General features: G+C 44.4%; 1 protein-coding gene across 26 annotated transcripts in view; it reads right to left on the bottom strand.

Annotated features, from left to right (window-relative positions):
* The window catches only part of LOC138635402 (disks large homolog 1-like), a 94046-nt gene that overhangs the window by 29888 nt on the left and 46145 nt on the right, over positions 1 to 18013 (bottom strand). For 14 of the 26 annotated variants that reach the window (XM_069722836.1, XM_069722837.1, XM_069722840.1 and 11 more), the window contains 2 exons: positions 15760 to 15924; positions 11166 to 11315 (listed from right to left, as the gene is read on the bottom strand). In XM_069722836.1, coding sequence (XP_069578937.1) covers positions 11166 to 11315; positions 15760 to 15924 — 315 coding nt within the window. Of the gene's footprint in view, positions 1 to 1376; positions 2606 to 6865; positions 7084 to 11165; positions 11316 to 15759; positions 15925 to 18013 lie in introns of those variants that run through there. The other 12 variants (XM_069722846.1, XM_069722847.1, XM_069722852.1 and 9 more) reach the window with 3 other exon arrangements.

Below are 18013 nucleotides of genomic sequence, written 5' to 3'. Positions count from 1 at the left end.
CCCGGTTTAACAAAACGCGAGCGACACGCGCACAAACAGAGGAGAGAGTTTTGAATTCATCAAAGGCCGACGGGTTGGGAAAGTGAGCGCTGCTGGAGGAGCGGAGAGGATCTTTGAGATAATGAGCTGGAAGGACAGAAGAAGAAGATCGCCGTGGAAACACGAGCAAATCACCGAGTCGGTCCAAGACACAAGGGCAGGGTAGTCGATCGATCGATTGATCGATCGGGCAGCAGGATTCATTGACGGCAGTTATGACAGTCGACTAATAAAACTTATTTATCGAGCAAAAAAAAAAGTCGCTCGGGGCCACGACGAACCGACAACTATTGACGTTATACAGCCGAGTGACACGTTTATTCACCACAAAGATTAATAACGTTATTACCTCGACTAATACTGGATGTTTTAAGCGTTTAAAATCAGATCATGGTCTCAGTTGAATTTGCATTCACACACTTTTTTTTTTTTTTTTTTTTACATTTTTCTTTCTGAAAAGGACGACCTCGGTGACACCGTTTCTAAATGGCAAACATCGTGCGTGGTGTCATCGTCACGGTAACAATAATTCAATAAAGGCACGTTTCCTTTTTCCATGTGTGGGACTAAACTCTGCTCATTGGTACTGAAATAAAAACAAGATTCTAACACCAGCGGTAAGTTTTTTTCTTTTTGCCGTGACAGATTTAACCGGTTGGTCTCCATATGAATCGATGTTTATAATCTATAAATCACACAATCAAAAGAATAACGAACAATCGTACACACTATCAACTGGCTGAAGCAGGAAAAAAAAAACAACAACAACACAAACACAAACCCCCGTTTTCATTCATAAAAAAAAAGTGACGAAGACGAGTTTGAATGTCAGAGCAGAAAGATGAAGGCTTCGGCTTTTTTTTTTTTTTCCTTCGCTGCAGGGACACAGCGGATGTCATGACAACCGTCGCACATGAACACAGACTGTATTGATTCTCCATAAACTGACAGGCTGTAGTAACTCAATCTGACTCTCTGACATCAGGTCACACACACGCACAAGTTATTTAGCAGACATACTCTCACCAGCTGAAGTGCGACATGAGTTCGGGGGTCAGAGGTCACAAAGACAAGACACTGTAACACGCTGACAATCCTCATGCAGGTAAGTTTCAGTACTCAGAACAAAAACTGCCTTTTTTTTCCTTCCACTTTTTAAGTTGTTCCAAACCAGGAAGTCTCACTAACAGGTTAAAAACAAACATTCACCTCTGCAGACCTCCTTCATCGGGTAAAGTTACCCGATGAACAACTTTCTCACTTCCAGTCCAGTGAAGTGCCCCCCCCCCCCCCGCTCCCCCGCCCCATACGTTGCGGTACGTCGCCTGCCGAAGTACCTTGTTGAAAGCAAAGGGTACCCAGGGTATCTCCGCCCGGCCGCGGCCGGCGCCGACCACTTTGGCCGTGCTCTTCGTCGGGCTCTTCTTCACGCTGTCCCGCAGGTTGAGGAAGCGGCTGCGGGCTCGGCAGGACGCCGGCACGGTGCAGGCGGTGAAGCTGGACAGAGACGCCTGCACCCGCGGGCGGTTGGTGGTGGTGGTGGTGGTGGTCTGCTGCTGCTGCTGCTGCTGCTGCTGCTGCTGCTGCTGGTGGAGCTCGATGGCGTGCTGCCTCTGGAGCGGGTGCAGGTGGGCGATGGACTCCTGCAGGTTGAGCGGCGGCGGTGGCGGCGGCTGTGGCGGCTTCTTCTCGCTGCCGCCGCCGCCGCCGTTCACGGCCTTGGAGGTGAACTCCTGCCGCGGGTAATGCGTGGTCATCTTTCCTGCGCAGGAGGAGATTTTTCCCGAACCCGGAGAGAGAGGAGGAGGAGGAGGAGGAGGAGGCGGTTGAATAATAGATGACGGAGATCTTCACCTTTTTTTTCTTTTTAGCTCCCCCGAGATCCAGACGGGGCGGTAAGCGGGGGAGGAGGGGGCCCGTTTTGGGGGGTCTCTTGCTGGGGCGCGACGGGGCGAACCGTCCCAAAAAAAAACAACCTCCCGTCCTGTCACTCCCTCCTGCAAACCCTCCGCCACCAAAGTGCAACAATAACACTCCCCCCCCCCGACACTCTTTTCTTTTTTTGGGGGGGGCCCGTTCACTCCCCCCTCCCCTCTTCCCCTCCCCTCTCTCTCTCGCTCGCTCGTCTTCTCTCATTCTCCTGCCAATTAATCGGCTCCAGTGAGCGAGGCACATGTCAGCACGGGGGAGGGAGGGAGGGGAGCTCCATCCACTCGCTGCATGAATAATCGATGTTGCCCCCACACCCCCACCACGGATTCGTACACAGTGACGTGGATGTCAGCCCTCCCGGTTGAGGGCGGGCGGGCCGGGAGGAAGCAGCAGCTTTGGTTTGTTAAGCCTCTGCTGGAGATAAAAAAATAAATAAATTTAAAAAAAAACAACAACAACCTGACAGTCCTCGCAGGCCGTTTCACAACCCAAACCACAAGCTGCTGCTGATCTGCTCTCTCTGATGGCTTCTGTCTGGTTTGGTTGTTTTTTTTCTCCTCAGAGCTGGACACTGATCGCTGTTGTTTACAAAACCAAAAAGAAAAAAAAAGTCCGAAGAAAACAAGTGGAAATTCCTCCAAAGTAAAAATAAAAATAAAATAAAAAATAATATTTATATTCAAAATAAAAGAGGGGCGAACTTTCGAGTGGACGAGCCCCCGATGGATCGATACTCATCCAGAGCTCCACAGCAGGAGATGCAAATCCAAAAGTTTGTCCCGACGTGAAGCGGTCATTAAACCTCGTATAACTCAACGCCTGATAAAAAATTCTGAGTTAACGTTTAAAAAGACGACCTCACGCATGTACTACAAGTGGTTTAAGAGCAGCGAAAATTTTACTGGAGTATTTGAGCCAACACGACATCATTTGGTGTAAAAAAAACAAACAAAAAAACATAGCAGCTGCACAAAATCTTTAGGTATTTCCAAATTAGAAAAACTATCATCTACACTTAAATCTAATGTATGTTGAATTTTTAATACCGAAAAAACAAGATAAACAATCCAGAAAGTTTTCCTCCTCCGCTGTAGTCGCTGATTTTCAAACCAACACTCTTGAGTTTAACGGGAAAAAAAAAGCTAAAGCTGAAGCCCCCCCAAAAAAACGGCATCTTCAGTCCATCAGAAAAACACATCGCCTGCTCACAAACAAAAAGGCAGCTTTTATCGGACTTTTCAGACAACCGACGATCAATATCGGCCTTAAAAAATATCCAATAATGAAAAATCATTTCAGGCAGGATCGAAAAGCTCTGAGCCCACAAACTCGGTCGGCTGTCCCGATGTGACAGACAGTTCGTTATAAAGGACTCGCAACCATCCGGCCGTACTGGGAACGGACGAATCGTTTATACGACATAAAAATGGGCCCCAGAATGACCCCAACATGTGAGCGTTGGCATGACAACGGGGCCCCGTGCGGTCGGATTTAAAATCCAGGAAGGAAAGCCGCCGGTTTTTTTGTTGTTGTTTTTTTTTTTGTGGGAGGAGCCTTTAACCGGAGCGGCAAACAACACCGACGGTCCCCGAACGCCTCATCACCATCCGTATTCAGCTTCAAAATAAAAACATGGATCGATATTGTTGTTGTTGTTTTGTTTTTAATGTACGAAGCTGTCAGGAACAAATAAAAGTGGGTTTTTATTGTTGCTCGAAACTTAAATTGACCCCGTGTTGAACTGCTGCTGGGTGCGTCTGCAGCTCCACCTGCAGGCCGCACTTATCACACACACACACGCACACACACACACACACACACACACACACACACACACACACACACACACGCACACACTACACATTTACAAAGCAGGAAACGCGAGCGCTTGCGTAACGAGGTCAGTAATTAGGATTTTAAATGCCGGAACAAGTGGATTTTAATATGAACGTCATAACTTTAAAAAACACGAGAGGAGCTGCGGTGGATTAACTGAAGTTTTTTTTGTTTTTTTTTTACTCTTTAATGTGCAAATTTATGCAGCAGGAGCTCCAAAAAAAACCCAAATCTGGTCGTCCAATCTGTGGTTTGAGAAGAGAAAAGCTTCTCCGTAACCGTCTAGTCTTTAATGGGGGAGAAAAAAAGAAACAAAAAAAAGAGAGTTTTGTGTGTTTATTCAAACACTGAAGTTATTTAAGAAAAGTTAATCTCTTAGTGCGGGATTAAGGAACATAAACCGTCCAAGACGAGACGGTTTAATGAGACAGCACCACCTGAAACGTTGCTAATGATCCGTCTTTGTGGAGGAAACTGTAAATTCAGCAGGTTCAAAAAGTCGGAACAGGAAGTAGGTCTGTTAACCAAAAAGTTTGGGGTCAGAATTTAACAGCAGCTTTTATTTTCTCCCTTCGGTGATAGAAGAAGCGGACTAAACCGGCTTTTCGCTCCCAAAGTCAAAATGTCCAATTCCCTGAATTTCACCGACTAAAAAGCAAAAAAATGAAAATAAAATTCCACGAGCGACAATAAACAGAATGAAACGGGACCTGCTGAAATAAATAAACGAGCGTTTTCCATTGATTTGATGACTGAGGTCAGAGGTCAGATGAGCAGACACTCCCCGCCTCACATTCACACTCCAGCATCCACAAGAAAAAAGATTTAGTATGTTAAACTTCGATGCTGCAAACTGCTTCGATTTCGTCAACAAAACTCCTCAGAAGACCGGCGGAGACTTTTCTGGGATCCGAAACCAAAGTCTGAAAAAAAAAAAAAAAAAAAAACACCAAAACAAACCCGACAAACACACGACAGCCTGAAATCCAACAACCGAAGAGCAAACCTGCAAAAACGCAACAAAACTGATGCATCATGGGAAACTTTAGAGATTCACTAAACAACATTTCTGAATATCTTCAAAAACTAAAACAGCGGCGAGTGCGGACGTTCGGCTCGTTGGTGGCGAGCCGGTAAACAGTCATGAATCACGTCGGAGCTGCTGCTGCTACACACACAGCACTCTCATAGTTCAACTTTCAATAGTTCCAAAAAAAAGGGGGTTTTTTCTCCGAAAAACATCATTAAAACCTCGGAGGAGAGACGTAGAACTACGACTCCCAGCATGCATTGCACTAAGCAGCAGCCAAATCTCGGACTTCTGGAACTAGACCTGACAGATTCGCTTTCAGCCGACGCATCATCGCCGTTTTAAGTCGACTTCTGTGTGCAGAACAGTTTGCGTCCACCTGATGAAGTCCGAACAGTCGCTCTTTTGTTTTTTATTTTTTCCAGAGCTCTCCGATGACTCCTACAGGGGAAATGTTTAAATTCTTTTAGCAGCTGAATGCTCCACTAAGTTCTGATAAGACTAAACCAAAGCTAAAAAAAAAAAAAAAAGGAAAACGGACTCGAAAAAACAATAATGGTTATCAGCCACTTGAAGACACTTTAAAACCTTTAAGGGGAATATTAAAGGGAAACTTTGAAGATGGGAAATATATAATGAGGGGGAAAAAATAAATAAATGCATCAGGGAACTCGCATGAGCTTTTAATAACATGTGTGTCTGAGGCAGTAAACAAGGGAGGTGGTTGAGGGGTAGCGCTTCGTGTCAGGGAGCCTTAGAGGTTGCTAGGCAACGCCGGGGAAAGGCATGTGCTACTGCAGGGGTTCCTCACATCTGCCGGGAACATGACGCTGCTGTGTTGATGCAGGTAAAAAAAAAAATTAAAAAAATAATAAAATCTCTTTCGCTCCCCGAACTCGGTCATACGGAGCAAAAATAAAAACCAACACAGGTGAGACCGGATCCCCCCCGACCCCTTTCCCCTCCTCCTTCCTCCTCCCTCCTCCTCCCTCCTCCTCCCGACATCAACAGAAACTCCTCCACAGTCTCAGAGAGCGGCGGGGAGATTCCTGCTCATCCTTCGTTATCTCTCACACGACCCACAGCTGCTGAAAGCTCTGGAACATTCAGGAGCACTGTGTGTGTGTGTGTGTGTGTGTGTGTGTGTGTGTGTGTGTGTGTGTGTGTGTGTGTGTGTGTGTGTGTGTGTGTGTGTGTGTGTGTGTGTGTGTGTGTGTGTGTGTGTTCGTGTGTGTGTTTTTCCCCGATTGCTCAATATTTAACAGAATGATCTTGCGTTCGGATGTCGAGGCTCTGACACATTTAGCTGCGACGTAACAACCTTCGGCTCGGAGCCGCTGCAGCCTTATCAACAAATCACCTCAGATCTCACCAACGCACACGCACACGCACACACAGAGAGAGAGAGGGAGGGCGAAAGAGAGAGTCCGCATGCTTCCACTGTGGCTCTGTTTATCTGACGGACACGACAGCACCTCAAAAACAGGACGGGGGACTGATGGGGCGTTTCTGGACCTGCGGTTGGACGTTTTAAAAAGCAGATGTGAAGGTTTCCTGCGTGAGTCCTGATCCCCCACATGACGCAGCAGCAGCAGCAGCAGCAGCAGCAGCAGCAGCAGCAGCAGCAGCAGCAGCGGCGGCGGCTCTCCTGTTGCAACTTTTACACATCTGCCTTCAAATCCAGCAGCGTCACACGGCAGACGGACCGATCGATACGCTTTACAACGGTACATGCACACCAGTCAGAGGTGATGGCCACAGCCTGACCAAACACACACACACACATACACACGTTGTAGGAAATGAGTCACGGTGCAGCACCCCACCTCCCCACCCCCTACACACACACACACACACACACACACACACACACACACACACACACACACACACACACACACACACACTTCTACTGCCATCCTCACCTTTATGAGGATTTGTTTTTGGTTTTTTTTTTAACGTGTGGGAGGTGTGTGTGTGTGTGTGTGTGTGTGTGTGTGTGCGTGTGTGTGTGTGTGTGTGACCTACCAGTAGGCGCCGGTGGAGCCGCTTGGTTCTCCTCAGGGTGCCCATGATGCGGCGGCCCATCTTTTTGGCGTACCACACAGAGTTGAGCATGCTGCTGCTGCTGCTGCTTGTTGCTGCCGCCGCTGCTAATGCTGTGGTGGAAGGCAGCCTGTGTGTGTGTGTGTGTGTGTGTGTGTGTGTGTGTGTGTGTGTGTGTGTGTGTGTGTGTGTGTGTGTGTGTGTGTGTGTGCGTGCGCGCGTGTCGCGCTCCTCTGCGCCTCCTCTCCGCTCCTGCTGCAGGCTGCTGGGTGGCGGAGGTGGTGCTGGCTGGAGAGCAGATGACTGTTGTAGGAGGAGGAGGAGGAGGAGGAGGGGTTGGTGGAGGGGTTTGGCGGGAGGGGGGGGGGGGCTTCACTCCCACCTTGTGTGTACCCCCCACCTCTTCTTCTTCCTCCTCCTCCTCACAGACACAAACAGGGAGGCGGAGGAGGAGCCGACGGAGGTGACCAGCTGCCAGGAGAGGAGCTGTGGTCATCCCTCTTCCAAGTCAGTTTACAAGGGCAGGCAGGAGAGAGAGAGAGAGAGAGAGAGAGAGAGAGAGAGAGAGAGAGAGAGAGAGAGAGAGAGAGGAGCCTCCAGGGGTGAATTAACCTGCCAGTGTGAAAGAGCATGGCTGGGCAGCGAGGAGGGAGCGAGAGAGAGCAGCCAGTCGGCCAGCCTCCCTCTGTCTGAGGCAGACAGCAACAACAGACTGCAGGGCTGAGGAGGATGCAGAGAGTGTGTGTGTGTGTGTGTGTGTGTGTGTGTGTGTGTGTGTGTGTGTGTGTGTGTGTGTGTGTGTGTGTGTGTGTGTGTGTGTGTGTGTGTGTGTGTGTGTGTGTGTTTAAAGAGAGCAGGCAGGGAAGGAAGTTAGTCCTCTGATCTTCTTCTTCTCTCCGCAGTCTGGAAACCTCGCACAGCTCCTTCCTTCCTTCCTCCTCCTCAGTCCAGAGGTTTTTTTTTTTTTTTGGTCCAGCTGACCTTTGTCCCACTTTAGTCTTCAGACTTTGGAGTCCCTTTTCTCCCAAAAAATTAGTCAGCAAAAAAAAAGAAAAAAAAAGGGGGGGGACCTCACCCCCTGGAAGAAATGCTGAGCTATCACGATGCGTGACGGAGCGGCGTGGAGACGAGAGGAGCGGCTGTCACAACCGCAGTTCGGTCCTTCGGAGATCAGCGAAGGTATGTTTTGCGAGTAACTCTGGTGTGTGTGTGTGTGTGTGTGTGTGTGTGTGTGTGTGTGTGTGTGTGTGTGTGTTGTAAATAAATAATTATCCCGGGGTGGGGGTCACGAGGAGGACTGAAGCTCGTCCCCGGATGACTTTGAAGAAAATTAAATAAATATCAAAATATAAAACTAATTTTAAACAAAAGAGAATGTTTTATTGCACTATTTGCAAAACAGTTATATTTGCAATTTTTTTTTTGTTTTTTAGGCCGGACTGGGTTAGAAAGTTTTTCTAAATTGTTTACGTTGGGTTTTATTTTTTCACAACGATACAATACGATATACTTGTATATATTTTTTCTCGGGTTAGTGTTGCTGCATTTGATTAAAATTCAGCATTTTTGGGGACATGGCATAAGATTATTCCAACAAAAATCATCATCATTCTCAACATAAAGCACAGTAAAGTCACATTTTGTTTACAAAGTAATATAATATTACTATTATTATGATATTGAGCTTAATTTAAGTTATCATCTTTTTTTTTTACTCACTTCATCCTGAAAAAAAACTTAATTTTTTGGCCTTTTTAAAAAAGAAATTTAGTCTACTTGGCATGTTGCTTTAAAATTTGTACTTTGTATTTATATGTTTGGTATTAGATACAAGAGGAGAGTCTGTTGCTCTAAAAAGAAATGATCAGGTTTGTAATTGAAGACCAACTGAAAACCCGTGTGGAGTGCCACAAGGCTCTACACTGGGTCCACTACTAAAAATGTATTATATTGAAGTTGCATTTTGTGTACAAAACGTGGAATATAATAGTTGTTTTTATTACCATATTGGGCTTAATTTAAGGAAATATTATTATCTGGAAATTAAGTTTGAAAAAGTGGGTCATGACATCAGTGGCGTGTTAATAATAGGATTGAACGCTGTCGATACCTTTTTTTTTTTTTTTTTTTTTAATGTACTGACTAAAAGCTCTTTCCTTACAGACTGAACCACTTATTTATTTTCTATTTTTTTAACAGTGTTTTATTACTGGCTTGTTTTTAGTCTCCATAACAACCCCGATACAGAAACGACACATTTATGTTGTTCATTCAGCTCACTGAGAACAGGAGAGTTTATATATACGTTTTTCTCCCGGTCTTGAATTTGTTTGCCTCAAACGTTCCACGTTTTTGCCTGAAATTCCATAAAAAGCTATAAATAGCCGCGGCCCGTCCTCCCGGTGTCCCTTTTGCTGCAGTTGGCGATGAAGAGTAGCGGCGACAAGATGATGAAGAAGCAGCGTTCCCTACGAGTCGTTTAACGGGCTCCGAGTCCTTTTGTCTTGGTGCTAAATATACTTCAGAGCTGCTGTAACCCTTTCTGGTGGGGGACGAACGGGAGGTCGGGCTGTTTTACTCTCACCCCCCCTCAACCCCGATACAGACAGCCTCACTAAATCTGTCCTTGTCCCTCTGTGCAGGTTCAAACCCCCCCGTTCTCCTCCTCCTCCTCCATTTTCCTGCCGTCGGGATTTTTCTTTGTCGCCTGTGTTGCCATGGCGCTGCCGAGGACAGCGATTGAGAGGCGGAGGAAGAGAGATGAAGGAAAGAGGAAAAGAAAAGAAAAAAATGAAAGGGATAGTAAACAAAAAAAAGGAGCGTACAGTAACGTCCTCCTCGGCGTCTTTGCGGGACGCGACGATCCATTCAATCGCGGTTTATCGCGGCGGAGGTGTCGGAGATAGCCGGCTGCTGATGTCAGGCTACGGGGGTGGGAGGGAGGGGGGAGGGGGCACATCAAACACCGAGGACAAGCAATGAAGGATGTGGAGACTTCTCTGCCGAAGACTGACAGCGGTGCGAATTGGCCGGTGGAGGTGTGGAGAGGTCCGGCCGCTCTGGTGTGGAGTTACGGCAAACAGAAATACGGTAACAAGCGCTCCTCCCGGCCCGCGTGGACTCTTCTGCTGCTTCTCAACGCTTCGGTCCAGGTTTTCTCATTTTGTCCGTTTTCCATGAGAAGAAAAGCCGGCAGCAGCAGCTCTGTGAGGTCGGTCCGTGAAAGCTGAACGTCGGATGGTTTTCGGTTGCGTCCATCTACACTTTTTTCTAAAGTGCGATCCGTAACTTTTCTGGAGAAAAACAATTCAACATTCACGCTCACTTTTTTTTTTTTTTTTTTGGGTCGTGACCGGACGACCGAGCGGAAGTGAAGGAGGAGCGATGCTACGGTGAGCAGTGTTGGCTAGTTATCACTGAAGCTAATGAAGTTAAAATGTTGACCCGATGATGGTAAAAAGCAGTTACACAGCGTTTTATTACTGCAGCGGTCTAAGAGAGCTTTTACAGTTCGTATCCCATTCACACACATTCACGCACCAATGGCCAGTCAAGGCTGCCAACCTTACGACGAGTCGGCGATCTGCTCAAAACCAACCATCGTTGGGATTAAATCGCCAAAGAAAACTTCACGTCAATCCACCAAACGGCCGGAGATATTTCAGTTTGGACCAAAGTTGCAAACCGACCCAAAAAAAAAAAAAAAAAAATCACAATACAAGGCGACACCAATCAGCCATCGACATCAACAAGAGACTCGACTAACACAACAACAACAACAACCTGTTTAATAACTAGTTTGCAACCAAAGTGATGAGTTGACAGGAAAAAAAACACTCAAACCACAGCAAAGAAAACAACAACTTTGAGATCATTTCAAAGGAATTTGTCACAACGTGGGGGAAACGGCTTTCTGACCAAAAGTTCGACCAAAAGATTTGACGCTCGAATAAGTTCGAGCGTGACGCTTTTTATTTTTCTGTCCGTGTACAAATTAAGACAAACAGGAACATGTTAATGACAGAAGTGTTGTCAGGTGGACCAGGTCAGAGCCAGGTGAGCTGCCCCCCTCCAGCCCCCTCTCAATATCAGAAAACATTCATAATGACACTTTCCCACTGGGATTCCTTTGAATGGAAGTGTGAACGTGTAAAATGATCTTTTTTCTTATTTAAAGCAGATGGAAAATATGATGGAGACGTCCCCCTCCCAACCCAGTCGTACGATACCAGCAGCCCGATGGGATGGGATGGGATGGGATGGGGGCGGGGGGCGGTTTTACCTGGATCGGGGGGTAGGGGTTGGAGGAGCAAGAGGGGAGGGAGCTGTCCTCTCCGTGGGGGTAGAGGGTGGAGGGCGTGGGGGAGGGGAGCTCCGGGTGATGCTGTCCTAACGCTGCAGACCCGTCAAAGATGCACTCCAGAGATGCTACCTACGGGATACAGGAGGGGGAGGGGGAGGAAACATGGCGTCTCGGAGAGGTCAGAGGTCAGCGAAGGCAAAAGCAGGAGAGAGGCAGTTAATCTGTGCAGAGCTGTCGGACGACGAGGACGGGATGTTTTTCGGCCGTTTCGACGATCTCCGAAATCCTCACACATGACGTGTAATCGTAATAATTTAGATCCGATCTGGTTTTAAAAGGAAATCCGAGAGATCGAGGTACAAGGTACGAGGTACAAACAAAAAAAAAGAAGAAGAAGAAGACGGAGGAGGAAGTGACTGAACTGGGACTCGATGGGATATTAACACAGACCGATAGCCGACAGTACAAACGCGGTCCTGGAGAGCGACTGGACCTGCTTGACTCCGCCCACTGACGGTGGTGATTGACAGGTGCAGCTAGTCAACACACTAAAAAAAAACTTAGTGTTAAATATAATAATTCTTTTGACTCAATAAAGACCAAATACAAAGAATACGACATTAGAGTGGTAAAGTCAGTGTAATAATTAAGTAAAAAGTATTTTTTTTTAATTTTTTGCTTCAATGTCGAGATAAATGTTTAATATGCTGCAAAATTTCAGATCAAAACAATAAAAAAAGGGATTAAACGTACATAAAAATGTTTTTAGACATCTAATCCTGTTAGAAAGTAGTTTTCTCTTATAATAAGCCGACTACATGTCAATCAAACAGTCCTGAGACACGTCAATGACTAATCTGTGTCTGTTGATGTTTGTTTGTTTTTTATTCTGTCTCTGTTTTGAAAGTGTTTTCATGAATCTACGGGCAAGCAGGACCATCGGTGACGGGTTGGCTCTTGCCAGGACCCCGAAAAAACAACAACAACAACAACAACAACACGTGTGTGGAGATGAAGGAAAAGAGAGACGACACGCAACGGAGGACGACACGTGAACGGGTGTCGCTCAAGAACGTCGGACAAAAACTGCAACTACAGTTAAATAAATAGTGATACTGTAAAAAAAAAATATTAAAAAAATAATGTAATGTATGTCTGAAAGGATGTTTGTGGTTGTTGTTGAAATATATATATATATATATATATATATATATATTTTATTTTTTTGATCTTTGTTAAGAGACATCGTTTAAAAAAAAAAAAGAAAGAAAAGAAAAGAAGTAAATGGTAAAAAAATAAATAATAATAATTATTGGCAGATGATGATTTGTGTTTGGAAACGTGTCAGATAGTTTTTCACCTTTTGGAATATAATAAACTCAATAACATTATTGAGACTGAAACACACAAACCAAAGAGGGATTTTTTTTTCTTTTCTTCCCTTTTCAAACTGTTTTCTTTTTAAATATTTGGACCCCCCCCAAAAAATGGAAGTAAACATAATTAAAGCAGATTCAGAAAATTGAACTCGGAGCAGTTTGTTTTGATGCAACGTGTGAAAGCTCGAAGACGAGTTCGCCACACGATGGCAGAAAAGCTCCACGCCAACTCGTCCGGCCTGTTTATCCAGCACTTTAATCTGATCTCATGGACTCCGTTACCGCGAGCAACGCAGCGTGAAACGGTTTAAACCCCCGTGAAAAAACCAAAATCGCATCTCTGCTAATCGGCAGATTGGATTAATCAACTCAGAGTTGCTGTTTTTTTTTTTTTTGTTCTGCTAAAGTGACGAAGAATTCTGACACATTTACATCAGATCTGCTCCACGTCTTATTACGGCCATATTACTGTTTAAAATATATTCATATTTTACATTTTCTTTCACAATCTGATGAGGTTCTTTATCGTTGAATTGACTAAAATCAACATAAATTATGCAGATTTGTTTTTCCTTTTATTTGATTGTTCTATTTTTAAAAAAAAAAAATTTTGTCCTTTTGTAAAGAAATGTACTTTTTTTTTAATAAATAATCTTGTCTGTAGAAAGGTTTCCACCGATGTTTATTAAATCACATTATTTCCCCACGAATTAATTGTTCACTTGGTAAAATATAAAAATAAAAAAAACATTAATAACGCTCTAAGTGACTTCTTAAAAAAAACATCAGCAGTCAAATGAATTTTTTTTTTTTTTGCAGTGATTTCGTATTTCTTCGCCTGTAAAGTTGGGAATTTTCTGTTTTCTTTTTTGTTTAAATTCCCTAGTTATGGTTCAAACTCCAAAAAAAAAACACTGGGATCCTACATTTCCCACAATGCAATTTGAAAGTCGAAATCAGCACGTTAATGGAAATGTGTGGAAAAACTGGCAGAACGTTCCTTTAACTGACACACAGGACGGTTAACATGAGATGAATGAGGTCTGACACACACACACACACACACACACACACACACACACACACACACACACACACACACACACACACACACACACAGCAGGAGTCGACCGGAGCAGCATGGAGGGTCGTCACAAACAGGAAGCCATGAAGTCATGTGACTGTGTCAAATTCTCCAGGTCGAGCTTCCAGGAAGCCCGGTTCTGTTCTGGTTCTGTTTTTTTTTTATATATATATTTGAGAGGTGCAGTGTTGAAACAAAACAGGAAATGTGGGGAAACCACACAGCAACCTCCAGTACAAAAAAAAACATAAATCCGACACAAGTGCCCAAAAACTGCAGTTCATCAAATGACCACTAAAGGAAAAACAAAAACAAAAAAAAGCGACTCAATCATCACGGAAGTCAAAATCCCAAAATGTTAAAACAGAAACAAACATGTTTTCATTAAGGCTGACAGGTTCTGCATGTCAACCCGAGCACCATCTTTTTTTTTAATAGTTTTGGATCAGCCAAGAGACGGTCCGGTACCGTTAAGGTGAAAATACCATTATGGATAGCTTCAAAACCGCTCTACAGGAAAACCTACGAGTGACATCACAGAGGCCACGTCTAGTTTTTATAGACAGACAATAGGGGGTAATATGAGCGGAACCGGGGACTCACTTCCTGAAGACGTTTCTGCCCACGTCGGCTACCGGGTCGCTTCTCGTTCTGGTTTTAATAAACGTTACAGATGTTTAAGTTTAGACCGGCAGCAAGCTTCTTTTTTAAAATGTTTTTTTTTTTTTATCAAGTCTTTTACTTGAGCACCACTTTCTCTTGTTTAAATTCAGGACCGTAACGGTATTTTGTCGCGAACTGAATCTCGCAGGCTCCGCCCCCATCCCGGGTGAATTAAAAAAAAAGCGTTGAGTTTACCTGCTGTGACTGTAACGCTGGAGGGTCAAACAGAAAACCTGGACCGGAGGAATTTGACTGGCGGTGTGTGTGTGTGTGTGTGTGTGTGTGTGTGTGTGTGTGTGTGTGTGTGTGTGTGTGTGTGTGTGTGTGTTTGATGACATGATGACAGGAAACAGGAAACAGGAAACAGATCTGAGCTTCAGAGCAGCTTCAGCGTTTTGATGGATCACATGTAGGGAACAGAGACAAGCAACAACCCTCATCCTCCCAGTGTGTGTGTGTGTGTGTGTGTGTGTGTGTGTGTATATGGACATACAAATACATTGATTGGTATTTTAATATGCACATATGCATATTATATATACATGAACGGAGACCGAGATAAAGAAGTGGAAAGAAAGGAAAACATAAATATTTCAGACTTTACTGGCTTCTAAAAAAACTCCGAATTTAACGGTCTTAAAGACTTTATTATAACTATTTTGTGGTCCTATGTTTTATAAATGCAAATAATTCGGCAGAAACATGACATCTGTTTTACTTTTTCTTTCGGAGTCTCCTGACAAAAGTACAATCATGTTACCTTTAACGTTTAAAAGTGAAAGCTAAAATTCATCATTTTTTCAAGGGAGTCTGGAACCAGAAGCGAGTTATTTATCTCCGTTTCAATAAGATGATGCTGAAAACGGAAAACCTTCCAAACACTCCTGATGAAATTTGAACTAAAGCTTGTCGTCCCGAGTCTTAACAGCATATTAAACCAGATATGACTGCAACGAGTACGATCAGAAATTGACCTAATTTCTACTCGAGTATAATCAGATTACGTTAACGCGGTTGAGAGTTGAAACGAGTCCATTTTCTGTAGAAATGAACTGAACACGACAGTTTAATTAATAAACGGCAAATTAAACACGGCGAGCCAACTTTTCATCTTCTACGACTCATTAAGACGGTTCAAATTTGCCGTTTTTTAAATTCAAATTTGCAGTAAAAAAAAACAAACAAATCGTTGCACTTCTACACCCAAGACGAAGCAAAGACGTGAACGCAACCTTCAAAAAGTCAAATGTCAAATTCACTGACTTAAAAAGCTGGAATGTCTCGACTTTTTTTCCATTTCCAACATTTCCCGTGTTTGCGCTGCGTTTTAAATCAAGTCTCCGACTCGACAGCGAGGCCAGTAAAGTCGGAACAGGAAGGGAGGAAGTACGAAGAGACGCGAGAGGGACCCCGGGAAAAAAAATGGAATAAAACGCCGTCTCCGTACCTTCATGGGTGAGATGTGAGCGTGGGTGACGTAGCCGTGCACATTCTCGATCTGGGAAAGGTTCTTCTCTGCTACCTGGACCAGCTCCGGCCCCCCCGCCTCCTCCGTCAGCTGGGGGGAGCTCTGGTCCTGCGGGGACGAGTCCTCATCGTGGTGCCTGTACTTCTGCAACACAAAAATTATTATTATTTTTTTTTTTAAACAGAAGAAGACGGTCAATGAAGGCGCTGCTGCTGCTGGTGGGTCAGGCGTTAAGCCCTCAGCACTGTCTGACAGGTGGAGGGCACTTTTTAAGGTTTATAAAAATTAAAAAAAATCCCAGGCTTTGTCTTTTTTCTTCTTCATTTGCAACAAACCAGCGTGGACGATTTTCTCTTTTTTGTAATATTTTCATCTCAAAGACAAAAAAAAACCAGCAGCTGTTTTCCATCCAAAAGCAGCACAAATTTGAACTGAACTTCCAAATCAAAAACCCCAAATCTGCAAAAAGAAACGCGGGTTAAAGCTATTTTTTTTTTTTCTTTCTTCACTTTAGAGATTAACAGCAGGGGGAGCTAAATCTGCGGTCTCGGTCATTAAACCACCGCAGAAGAAGAAGACGACGTCATTAAAATAGCTCCAAAAACAACGACGACAAAAGCAAGAAAGCAGAAAACAGCGTTTAAATATTGTTTAGTTTCATGTATTAATAATGTGAGGATGGTTAGAGTTTCCTCATCGCTCCACACACGGCTAAAATTTCTATTTTTTTTTTCTCATCTCTTCACTGGAACCAGAAAATTCAGTGGATGTTGAAGTCACATGACTCGTGTTCGTCAGCATGTATTTATCGAGTCGGTTTCTGTTTTTACTTTTAAATGAAACAACAGATTTTCCACTTTTACTTTGGAGACTTTTTTTTTTTGCCCCCACCGGGATGTATGAAGTTGGTTGAAGGATAAATCTTCTCCGATCACCTGACGCTTTTATTTTTTTCCCTCGACAATAGGAGGTGACTCAGGAGTTCAGGTGACTGACTGAATCATCGGAACAACGGACGAACGACTCCGGTAGAAAACATCCGATTCTCTGATGGAAAAAGAACACGATGAGCCCGCGGACACAAAACGACAAACAAACTGAAGGACGGGAGGCAGCTGCAACTCCCAGGGTGCATTTCACCAACAAACAACCCAATCAAAATAAAACCGCGTCGGGAGAAAAATAAAAAACGGCGGCTTGAATCGGTTTCCTGTCCGAGCGAATTACCAAAATAAGACTCGTCTTTTTTTTTTTTTTTTTTAATAAAATGAGCGGAGATATGATGTGTGGTTTTTATTTTCTTCTCCTCGGCGCCGCCGCCGTCGAGCAGCAGCCTTCACATCCTCGGTGAGTCAGAGCTCGCATGTCTTACTCATCTCGCTCTCTGGCTTCGGGAGGAGGGGCGTTCAAGTTTGACAGGTGAACGACTCCGGCGTCCCGAATCGCCGCGGTTACGTAACGACGGCGAGCGACGGACACCTTTCAGAGGAAGTAGTAATCTACGAAATCGTAGAATTGTTTGCGCATGTTTTCAGAGATGTTTGGTTCTTGTTTTTCAGCCGAAGGAGGGTGCACGATTTGAATTTCCGAGAACAATTTGACTAAAACTCAAGAAAAAGAAACATTTGAAAAACAAAACTATTCTTTTACAAAATTCAATGAGAAAGACAAAAATCCGACTAAACTCATCAGCGGGAAGTCATAGGGGAGGAGCTAAAGAATCAAACGCACCCGTTCAGAAGATAAGCGAGCGGTTTGACCCATGGCGCCTTAAAGTGCAATACCACTGAGGGGCCACTAGGGGGCCGGCTCTAACTGACTCCCATTCAAAAAGCATCAAGACCCGATAGAAAATGTCAAAATTTTTTGTTGTCTACATTTTTGTCGAAAGAATAAAACTCACAAAATCAGGTTTAATCAACAGTGTGTTTCACTCGTGGATCCAGTGATGATGATGATGTCGTCGAGTGATTTAGAAACAGCTGTTAGCACAGATGTTTCTGCAATTTTTCTCGTCACATACTGATTCTTTTTTTTTTTTTTTTTTTTGGGGGGGGGGGAAAAAAAACCCCACCAAACTTCGACGCTGCTCTAAGAACCTCCGAAACTTTTCAGCGCCGACTTCAAAGAGACGTTTAATCCTCGTCTGAACGGGGGGGATTATCCCGCCGCCTGATTGGCTGCGGGGCCGGATTGAAACCCGGCAGGTCGGAAAGCTGAGCTGTAACAACTG

The sequence above is a fragment of the Brachyistius frenatus genome, unplaced genomic scaffold (assembly GCF_029030835.1).
Source record: "Brachyistius frenatus isolate BFR_SWC_R1_liver_20210118 unplaced genomic scaffold, ASM2903083v1 Contig_306, whole genome shotgun sequence".
NCBI lineage: Eukaryota > Metazoa > Chordata > Actinopteri > Embiotocidae > Brachyistius > Brachyistius frenatus.
The sequence above is the reverse complement of the archived record's forward strand: the minus strand, read 5'-3'. Positions and strand labels throughout refer to the sequence as shown.